General features: G+C 38.2%; 1 protein-coding gene across 1 annotated transcript in view; it reads right to left on the reverse strand.

Annotated features, from left to right (window-relative positions):
• Positions 1-231: 231 nt before the first annotated feature.
• LSm-4 (COMM domain containing 5 Like Sm protein 4) overlaps positions 232-12,055 on the reverse strand; it is a 58,919-nt gene continuing 47,095 nt past the window's right edge. The window contains exon 7 of the mRNA XM_090383452.1: positions 232-417. Within this exon, the coding sequence (XP_090239578.1) occupies positions 316-417 (102 nt within the window). The 3' untranslated portion in view covers positions 232-315. The remainder of the gene's footprint in view (positions 418-12,055) is intronic.

Below are 12,055 nucleotides of genomic sequence, written 5' to 3' on the forward strand. Positions count from 1 at the left end.
CTTTGAATACAAGAGGAGTCTTAAAGCCTTGCATTGCATTAGATTATACATTCACACTGTGAACTGATAAAGAAATTTAAAAAAAAAAAAAAATACTTGAACTTTCACATTCTGCATTTTTTTTCACAATCAGAAATAAAAAAAAATTATATATATAGAGTAATCTTTTAAATTCTATTCAATATACCATTTTTATATTAAACATAACAGTTCCATAATTATCAGGCTAGATTAAATATAGAAAAGTCTGACTCTTTCCTTTGAGCTTCATTTTCATTTCAAAAATATTTACAGGTATTTCAGAAACAAGTAAACTCATGCATGCATTTTCAATATATTCCTTTTTTCTAGATCACTCATTTCTTTCAAAAGACTTGCAACAGTAAATCGAAGCTGGTGAAACTGAGATGGAGAAACCTAAAAAGATATTTAGTTTAAGTACATTGCTCTAATTGGACTCTTTCTAAAAAATTACAGTACTTTGTTTCCAATGGAAGCTTCTTGATTGTGATGAATTAATTGACATTTTTAATTGAAGGAATATGTAAATTTTAAAAGAAGAATAAGTTTAAAAAAAAAAGTCATGGTTAATGAAAAGTTATGTGATATTAAAATAACACTATATCCAGCATTTAAATAAAATAATGGTCTATTCTTTTTTTAACATTTTCTTTTCATTATCTTTTTCTTCTTATTAATTCTTTGTTAGTACTTGATTCTATTTTTTTTCTAAACCAGAAGTAATTTCAAATTCTTATCACTATTCACTAAATAATTTAATTGTTTTGAGTGCATTTAATGCATCATTCTACTCACAGATGGCTCTGTCTTTGTCTTCACTTTTTCCAACAAAATGTTTTATAAATCAACAACTTTTACTTATAACATGACCAATTACCATGCATGAGGAAACTATGTTTTCATCACTTCTGCATGACAGCATACATTACAATGTACCATTTCAAATAAGGTACTAAATATTTTATGTTCATCGTTTTCAGTTGTTACTTGATTTCAACTTGAGTGCTTGTTATTTGTTATTGTTATTTGATTTTCAGGAGCATTAGCAACTAAGGCCATATTGCTCCGGGGATATGCGGTGGTCATTCCCTGACCTTTCCGCATCCTCTGTATTTGGTGGTGACGGGCTTGAACCCCGGTCTAATCAAGAAGCGTGTGCTACGCACTGCTGCTCCTTCCCACCTGGCTACGGAGGCGCCTCAACTTGAGTGCATAACAAGTAGCATTAAAATTAAGTTGTTTGGTTTTAACAGCAGATTCCGGTACCTTCTGTATAAAATGATTAATAGATATTAACTATTTTATACAGAAGGTGTGTGTGTGTGTGTGTGGTATGATTGTTTATTGGCACATTAGCTGCTATGGCTATAGTGTGCCTATTCGTAGGAATATTAGAAAATAATTAATAATGAAGCCAGTTTAAATTAATTTCAGATCTGAAACCTATTCATAAAAGATGATAAACACCAATTTGTTTTAAAAAGCAGAAAAGTTCGTTAACGTTTGCGTCCTCTCCAACGATATGATGTAATGTCAATGGTTCTCGACAATTAGCCAGATTTTGAAGTATTGCAGCTCGATGTTGTTGATACTGTGGACAGTCAATCAGAATGTGTTTGACTGTTAGATGTTCTAAGCAGTGAGGACACTGAGGAGGATCATCGCCCATTAGTAGATGGAGGTGAGTCAGATGGGTGTGTCCTAATCTCATTCGTGTGAGTACCATTTCTTCCCGCCGCACTGTCTGATTGCTCGAATGCCAGAACTTTGGGTATTGTTTCAGCTGGAAAAGTTTTTTATTCGTTTGGGTATGCCATAACTCAGTCCACTGTGCATGGCATGCTGCTTGAATTAAGATATTATAATCGGGTGCTGGAATGGGGACAGAGGTTAGGTCTAAACTTGGACTTTTGGCAGATATATTGGTCACTTCATTCCCTTTTATGCCTGAATGTGCTGGAATCCAGCAAAACTTCACTAGTTGTTGACGATGATAAATCTGCAATAACAAACTCCTGATTTTCATTAAAACATGGTGATTCTTTTGAGAGGGATTCTGCATTGCTCTAACTGAGCTGAGAGAGTCAGTGTAAACTATATATTTTGCAGATGGATATAGAGTCAAATTTTCTAGAGCTAATTGTATCGCGTACAGTTCTGCTGAAAAGTTGCTATACTCAGGTGGAAGAGAAGCTGATATGATATCAGAGGGGAAACACTGCTGCTGCTCCAACATTTGAAAGAGATTTGGAACCATCCGTATATATCAGCAAGAAGTCAGCATAGGTTTGATGGCTAGCATGGAGTTGTTGCACAGTCAGTGCCGGTACACGATTCTTTTCCCCATTGAAGAAAATAGGTATCAAAGGTCAGTTGTGGAAAGATGGTCCATGGTGGATGAGAGTAATTCTTTATCTGTTGCTTATTGTAGAGAGGAACATTCCAATTCTGTGATATTTCAAGGAGTCGTAGGCCGGCTGGTCGTATTTTACTTGGTTTATTTCTGTATTGATTGAATAGTGGTTGAATAAAAAGGTATGGCTGAATAGGATGCGAAGAGCAAGTCTGTATTTTGGCTGCATATTTAAGTAATAACATTTTTCTACGAAGATGCAAAGGGGGCTCATGAGCTTCAATGTATAGACTCTGAGTTGGAGATGTCCTGTATGCACCAATTGCAATCCGCAGTGCATTATGTTGAATAGGATCCAGCCAGCGTAGCACACTCCTTCGGCAGAATCATAAACTGGAGCACCATAATCTAAACGGGATCTAATCAGTGCTCTATATAAGAGCAGCAAAGTTGTATGATCTGCTCCCCAAGAGAGGGCAGATAAAGCTCTTAGCATGTTGATCTTTTTAAGACAGGCAGTATGTATTAATTTAACATGCTCAAAGAAGTTGAGCTTACTGTCTAGGATTAGTCCCAAGAATTTCATATTGCTGGCAATCGGAATGGTGAAATTTGAAATCCGAAGTTCAGGATTTGTATGCAATTTGCGTTGACTGCAAAAGTGGATCGCAACTGTTTTCTGTTGGGAAAGACGATATCCATTGAGCTCAGCCCACTTTTGTACTTTATTGAGGGACATCTGCAATTGCCTTTCGATAGATCTCATGTTCTGAGAATGGCAAGAAATAGAGAGATCGTCAGCATAAAGGTAAGCCTCTACAGTATTTGGGAGTTCTTTTGTAATGGAATCAATTCTAAGGGCAAACAGGGTTGCACTTAAAACTGATCCTTGCGGTACTCCTTCCTGCGAGAATGTAGCAGAAAGGGAATTTTGATATCTGACCTGGAAAGATCGGCTCTTGAGGAAGTTCCTAATAAATATGGGCAGGTTGCCTCATAGACCAAGATTATATAGGTCACTGAGAATGCCATACCGCCAGGTGGTATCAAATGCCTTCTCTATATCAATGGAGACCATGACAAGGTTTTCGTTTTTCACAAAGGCATTGCGAATTGCAGATTCCGCCTTGATCATCAGATCTAGGGAGGACCTGTTTTTGCGAAAGCCATGTTGACAATTACTCAGTAGATGTTGAGTTTCAATGATCCAGGCGAGTCGACTGTGGATCATTTTTTCAAGAATTTTACCAAGGCAACTTGACAGAGATATTGGTCTGTAACTATTAGGACTGGAGGGATCTTTTCCAGGTTTCAAAAACACCAAAACTATAGCATGGTGCCAAGAGGTTGGATAAATATTTTCCAGGAAGATCCGGTTAAAAAAAAACTAGAAGCAGTTGTAAGTTTTTGTCATCAAGATGCTGCAGCATGACATAATATATGCCATCTGGGCCAGAGGCACTGTTTCGTGTTGTTCTGATGGCCTGTAGAAGTTCACAATATTGCAGAGGCTGATTATATGGAAGTGATAGTGAGGTTCGAAAGTTGATAGGTCTCTGTTCGGTGGCGGCCTTAATTTTTTGGAATTTTGGAGTGTAGTTTGATGCAGCCGATATTTGGGCAAAGGTTTTGCCCAAGGCATTGCTATATCTAAGAGGAGCAGAGAGTTCTTGCCCATTGCAAGAGAGAATTTGGGAAGGAACAGCTGGAAACTTCCCAGAAAACTGCCTAATTTTTTTTCCATATTAGTCTGGAGTCAGTGTTTCTATTAATAGTTGATGCGAACCTAGTCCAAGAATCTTTCTTGGTCTGCTTTTGAATGTAACGTGCCTTTGCCTTAGTTTCTTGTAGCTAATTAGATTAGCTGTGGTTGGAGATCGACGGAATAAATTAAATGCTTTATTTTTTTCCTTCTTTGCTTTTGTGCACTCTTTGTTCCACCAGTAGTTGAAATGCCGTCGGGACGGGGGATTTGATAATGGAGTTGAGTACTTAGCTGCAACTAAAAGACGGGATGTAATATAATCAGTAACTTCATTTATGGACTGTAGTTGAATAGTTTTTTTGTCAAGAGTGATTGCTGACTGAAATTTGGCCCAATTGGCTTTAGAGAATTTCCATTTCCTGCAGGGCTGTTGTAATGGTGGTTGTGTAGTCAACAGATTACAAACAATTGGAAAATGATCACTGCCCATGGGATCATCCAGAGCGGACCATTGCATGACTGAAAACAGTATTGGGGAGCAAATCGATAGGTCAATTGCAGAAGTCTGTCCAGTAGGTAACTGTGGGTGTGCGAGCCACTATTAAGAAGAGTGAGGTTTTGTTTTTCTAGAAAAGTTTCAATCATTCGGCCGCGTCTGTCTAATTTAGATGGCCACCATCCCCATAGAGGATGGTGGCCATTGAAATCCCCTAGAAAGCAGACAGGGGAGGGTAGCTGTCTTAAAAGTTCTTCGAGGTCATTGTAAGAGAAAGTATGATTTGGTGCGAGATAAACTGAGACAATTTTTAACGCGATCTGAGTAATCAGACGCACAGCAACGGCTTCGATTTGGGTTTGAAGAGCGATTTGTCTAGCCGGAATCTTTGAGCTAATCAAGATGGCTACACCACCACGAGCAGAATCGGATGTATTCCAATCCCTTCTATAGATTGAATAGTTTTTTATGTAAACGGAGATTTGAGGAGTTAAATAGGTTTCCTGCAGGCAGAAACCAACTGGAAAGTAGCGGTTAATTAAGTTTTGAATGTCGTCGATGTTGCCACGAAAGCCTCTGCAAAATGTAAGGCATTACTTGAATTTAGAAGAAGCCATACCTGACATGGCTGTCTTATGGCATTCAGGCTTCGGTTTATCTCTTTTTTTTGGAAAAGAAGGGCGACCAGTGTCCATCTCTTCTTCTGCAAATATTTCCAGAATCGGATCTTCCTGTTTGGATGGGTACTCTGCCTCCATCGATGTGTCCTAAATAATCTTTTTTGAAGTCGAACTATCATTATTTTTAGTAGTGGCATTCACTGGCAGAGATTGAGATTTTGCTGGTATTGAGAGAGGCGTATTATTTGCTTGGTCTGAGTGCTTAACGGCACTGGACTGTTGCTGAGAGAGGATAGCCCAAGCCCAGTCAGAGATTGAAGTGTTTGAAGGAACGGTAACATTGGTTTGTGTGGCAATGGTTTGATATTTTTTTGCAATATTGGCATAGGTACGGTTAGGTATACTGGGTGCAATTAATTTTCTTGCCTCCTGATAACTAATTCTGTTTTCAACTTTATATTTCACAATTTTTTTCTCTGTTTTCCACCTCTCACATGTCTGAGAGTAGGCAGTATGGTTGCCTTTGCAGTTGGGACATATTTCTTTTGCCAAACAATCACTTTGAATGTGATCGGAGGATCCACAGTTGGGGCAAACTGGGTTCCCTCTGCATGTCGTTTGAGAGTGGCCATACTTTTGGCATTTATAACATCTCAACGGATTGGGTATGAAAGGACGAGTGCGGCAAAGTAGATATCCAGCTTTTACTGATGAGGGTAGGCTTGGACTGTTAAAGGTGAGAATGATATTTCTGGTAGGTGTGAGAATATTGTCTCTTTTTATCATAATTCTTTTTACAGCAATTATATTTTATTCCTGAAGCTCTTCTTTAATTTCTTCCTCCGTCACATTCATCAGGTCCCAACTAGATATTACACCCTTTGACATATTTAGGGTTGCATGTGGAGTTACTTTCACTGGAATACCAGCGAAAGTTGTCTTTTTTTAGTAATTTTTCAGAGTGCCTACAATTTATAGCTTCAATAAGTAAGTCCCCTGATTGCAGTCTCTTAACCGTCTTGGGAGACCCTGCAATATTTTCCAAGTGTTTTTGGATTAGAAAAGGGGATAGCTCACTGAGAGGCTGGTCAGATAGTGAGTGCATAATTAAGAATGCAGGTAAGTCTGTCGCTGAGGGATTGGTTTTCAACCTCTTTGCTTGCAACGAATCATGGTCATTTTCTGTGTTTGGCCGACAGCTTGGCGGCTCTAAAGTTGGACACATATTTTGTTCCATGTTGGCTCCTCTTAGCCCCTGGCAGATGAACTTTTCTGCCAACGTTACCGGCCCCACCACGGAGAGGCAGGAGCAGTGCCTGGTGTGACCAAGCGAAAAGTAGTAAGTGGTTAGTAGTAAACTAGAAGAAATAAAGAAAGGTGCCTTTCCTTTCTTGCTCTGTACAAGTGTTTTTGTAACAAGAGCTGTTTTTAAATGAATAAATTTATTAACATCAAGAACGTAAAATAACTAAAAATCACTTTTGGGAAATCACAGTAATAGCACAGAGAAATCGCTTGGTCACAATCGCTTGGCACCCGGGGCCTATATAGAAGGTACCGGAATAACAAAATAATGTTAAATAATACAGAACTTTAAGTGAAACACTTAAAGTTCTATATGATAAGTATGATAAACAGAAGATAAATAAGAAAACCACAAAAAATTTAATAAATCCAACAAACACTACAGTAATGAATAACAGCACTGTACTATCAGCTCCACAACTGTATCATATTTCAAAAATTAAGAAACGATGCAGGTGTAAGGTACATTTTGTTATCAGTTTTTTGTGAAAATTAATTTATATAAAATTATTTAAGAAATGTAAATACAGGGTGTCTCAAAAATATTGGTACAAACGTTTAAGGGAGGTAGGTAACATCTAAAGGAATGTGAATCGCATAGGAACCCATAACCGGAAACGTCATGGGAAAGTAGTAGCAGAGGCACAAAAAGCAGAAATGACACAAAACAGTAATCAGTGGCAAACATTTATTTGACATAATATTAACAATGGAGTATGAGATGGATGCATTTCATGATGTTACAACAGATGCGTGATGCATGCGTGACACCGACGCAGCATGGATTGGTGGACACGGTCGAACATACCTGGAGTTTCTTTGACAGTAGCAGCAGCGCAGACGAGTCTCGCCATGAGATCCATTTCCATCTCCACAGGCGATTCATACACGATAGATTTGAGGGCCTCCCCCACAGAAAGAAATTAAGGCTCAATAAATCAAGTGAGCGTGGGGTCCAGGCAACGGGTCCACCACGGCCAATCCAGCGACACCCAAAACGCCTGTTCAAATGGTCACGAACACACCTTCCATAATGGGCAGGCGCCCCGTCATGTTGAAACTAAATGTTGTGTCTCACATTTGCTGGAACATCATCAAGTAACCCTGGTAGAACTTGTTCAAGAAAGATCCGATATTTAGCAGAGTTCATGTGGGATGGTAACAGGTATGGGCCGACTAAGCAGTCACCGACCATACCTGCCCACATATTTATTGTGAAGCGATGTTGTGCTGCATGGGGATGCACACTGTGTGGGTTGTCATGAGCCCACACATGAGCATTGTGCTGATTGCATAAGCCTCATCCGTGAACAAAACATAGGCTGGAAAATTCAAGTCTTGAACACTTTCTTGGAGAAACCACTGCACAAAAAGCCACACATGCAGGATGATCTTGGGGGAGCAGTAACTGAACCCTTTGGAGATGAAAGGGGTGTAAGGAATTGTCGTGCCAGACACGCTGTACACTGCAACGAGACACTCCTAAGGCAACGGCACATGTGCTGGTAGTAGAATTATTCTGGATGGCATTCAACACACTTTCTTCCATGGCGGGAGTTCGTGTCGAATGTGGTCTGCCTGCCCTACTCCTGTTACCTCTAAATTACCCATAATTGCACAAATTTTGATGCACATGCGCAAACAAACGGTGGTCCGGTACATGTCTGTCTGGGAAGTGTTCTCCATAAATTCGTTGAGCGGCTCGTCCATTGCCCTCTGCTAATCCATACACTAGGTGCATGTCTGCCAGCTCACAGTTCGTATATCGATGCATGCTCTTTGTGCGGCGACTACTGCTTAAATGAGTAAACCAGAAATTTTCCCTCTCACAAACTGATGAACAGCGCCATGTACCAACTTACAGTGACGTTTCCGGTTATGGGTTCCTATGAGATTCACATTCCTTTAGATGTTGCCTACCTCCCCTAAACGTTTGTACCAATATTTTTGAGACACCCTGTATATAATACCCTTGTGGTGTGTCCTTAAAGTTAACAAGGCTGATTTTAATTGTACGACCACTGCAGGATGAATGGTTGTGTGTTGTTATTTGGTTTTTAGGAGCATTAGCAACTAAGGCCATATTGCTACGGGGATATGCGGTGGTCATTCCCTGACCTTTCCGCATCCTCTGTATTTGGTGGTCACAGGCTCGAACCCTGGTCTAATCAAGAAGTGTGTGCTACGCACTGCTGCTCCTGCCCACCTGGCTACGGAGGCACCAGGATGAATGGGAAAGACATTCTGACATCGTCATCATGCTCAGCAATGTCCATGCAAGAATTGGATTAGTGTACTGCTAGCTACTGGAGTATAAAGTAGTGTTTTTTCTTTGTGTGGTGAAAATGAGTGAAACATTTTTATACCAACAAATTAATCCACTGAAATCTTCAACTCCTTTATATAAAAGAATTAATATCTAATTTTGAAGTTAAGGAAATCTATAAGTAGAGTCCTTAACTGACATAATTTATAGACAGCAAAATTTTCTGATTAGTTAAGATTAGAGTAGATGCTAGTAACACACAATGTGGATACTCACCTCTGTACCAGACTAATGAAAATGTTCAGTGAGGGAGAGAGATTTGGGTAATTCGCTTAAATGGCTAACTTTACCTTTCATTGCCGAGTAGCTAAATTTAACTAAAGGAAGACTCATGCTTAAGGGGAAGATCTTTGGTCAGCTGAATGGATTACTTACAACAAAAATGTGCTTCCTGGTAGATATTTTTGACAAAACAATCAACACATGCCATTGCCAAATTTGGTTGCTTGCAACTTTTCTTTCTTAAGATATAAAACTTAACAAAAGGTAAGATTTTTAAGCAGTGATTACAAATGTCATCAATCACTTCCTGGTTATTCCTTGTCCACTACCATGCAAATATATATATATTTTTTTTATTGTTAATTCCCTAGCCATGTGGCTCTAATGGATGAATTATGTACTGTTTTCTTAACAATTAGTGCTACAAAGATTCTTATTCATTATCTGCTTAATGCAAAATTATTATGAATATTTTCAGTAATTTCTTTTAGTGAAGTGATTTCTCTTTCAATCTTTACTGATAAAATAAATACAGGATGTTAAGAGAGGAAACGATAGGTTCTTAACATCAGTAAGTTAGAAACATGATCATATATTTTTATGCCTGCAAAATGGAAGACATATCTGTGATCATGAAAAAAAAAAAAAAAAAAAAAAAAAAAAGAGAAAAAAAAAAGCATATACCAGTCAGAAGCATATACTAATCAGAACAGATGTGCTGAATAGCAGGCTGTAGAAATCAGTGAGGAAAGGAAAATAACACTTTACTCTGTTTGTTTACATAAATTAATAAGTTTATTGGCAGTAAAATATATTAGGTATAGATAAATAAAATTAAATTAATGTAGGCTTTGAATAGATTGAGTAAGCTCAATACTGCCTTTCTTCCTCTTGCTCAGACTACACACCAAGGGGCATAAATTCAAATTGAAGAAGAATGATTGGAGGATAGATGTGGGAGTTTGCCTTCAGCCGGTGGGTAGTTGATCATTGGAGCAAACTTCCACCTACTGTTGTGAATGTCAGTAGTTTGAATAAATTCAAGGAAGAAATAGACAAACTGTTGGAGATGATGTGGAAGGTTTTTTTTTTTTTTTTTTTTTTTTTGACTGATGCTGCATAAACTCACTTTCTTGCATCATTTGACACTACTAATACTATTAGTGAAAAGATTTAGATGAATCATATAACTTTATATTATTCATCCAACAAATCAAAGTATAAAATAAATTTTAACATCATCCTCTGTTTTTCTTATAATAAACCCTTTACAATATCTGAGTTGTAATCATTAAATAAGATATTCAACAGCACTGTCCTCTTTACTGACACTTTACAATTGAATCCTGAGAATTTTTATCCATCTTCCTGCCAACATTCAGTTATTCTCTTTATCTAAACCTGGGAATGATCAGCTTGTCTTGTCTGCATAACTATCAGTCTGTTGCTCTTATCAGTTAAGACCTTAGAAAAACTGGTACATAAACAGCCCAGTGGGATCCTTGAATCTAAAGTGCTAATAAATCAAAATTATTATGGTTTTCAAAGAAATAGATGCCCATTTACTCTTGTGGTCAAAGGTAAAACCACCTTTCATGAAGAATGGACATTTAATCATTGTAATGTCTACACATAGAAAAAGCTTTTGATACCACATGGCAGGCTGGTTCACTGAGATCTTCACACCAATTGGCTGCAATGTCATTCACAGTTTTTGTTCATATACAGAACATTTTGAAATGTCTATTCTCAGACTTACACTAAAGAAGGTGTTGCACAAGGATCAATACTGAGTAGCATTAGTAGAGGCATATGATGATGTCACCAACAGTAAATTCTAAGTGGGAAGCATTCGAGGAACTAATCATGGAAGCTACTAGGCTTTTCATACTGATTAAGAAATATTGTTCAAGGTTTAGGCCTAAATGGATGTCAGATGATTGGTTTGGTTTGGTTTGGAGTTTATTGGCGCATCAGCAACTGAGGCTATAATGCGCCAAATACCGATGTCAGATGAACTAATGACACTCATGGCAGAGAAGAAAAATGCATGGGATGCACATAAATTATCAGGCAACACAGAAGTCTATGGCAGATATAAGATAGTCTGTAATCAAGTCACAAAAGAGGTTAGGCAAGCGAAAGCAGATTAAATCTTTGGCAAAGGATGCAAAGAAAAACAGCAAAGATTTCTTTACTTATATAAACTATAGAAGGAAGGGGATGAATCAGATTAGTCCACTTGATATCGATGGTTCAAATGTTTACGATCCTGCTCAGATAGCTGATAATCTGAATGCATATTTTGCATGCACATTCCAACATAAGGAGTTACTAAGGAAGGAAAATGCCAGAGGTTTCAGTTTATCAAACTGTAACAGGGTGCTTAATGATTTTGTAATAACTGAGAGCAAAGTGGAGGAGAAATTGTTGAAGTTAAACATAAGAAAGGCAGCTGGGGTGGATGGGATCTATCCAGTTATATTAGAGGTAGCAAAGGAAGTAGGCAAACCCTTAGCCATAATTATGAGAGCATCCTTGGACTCAGGGACTGGAGATGTGCAAATGTATCCCCAATTCACAAAGGAGGATCTAAGGGTGATACAAGTAATTACAGACCAGTTAGTTTTAACTTCTGTTCCAGGAAAAATAATGGAGTCACTTGTTAAAGATGCATTGCAGGATCATCTAGACAAGACTGCAGTAATAATTCAGACACAGCATGGGTTTGTTAAAGGAAAGTCTTGTTTGACAAGTCTGATTGGATACTGTGATGTGATTACAAAGGAACTGGATGCAAAAAATAATTTTGATATCATATACTTGGAATTCAGGAAAGCTTCTGACAATGTTGCTTTTTTTTTTTTTTTTTTTTTGTTAGTTGTGGATGCATTGACTTATGTGGCCATAATGCACCTCCCACTCTGATCCAATCCCAAGGCGGAATTCGAACCTGCGACCGTTGGGTTGCCAGGCAGGCACTTTACCCATCTGGCTAGCCCAGTCG

Source organism: Mastigoproctus giganteus, chromosome 10 (genome assembly GCF_048544385.1).
Source record: "Mastigoproctus giganteus isolate SK-2022 chromosome 10, ASM4854438v1, whole genome shotgun sequence".
NCBI lineage: Eukaryota > Metazoa > Arthropoda > Arachnida > Uropygi > Thelyphonidae > Mastigoproctus > Mastigoproctus giganteus.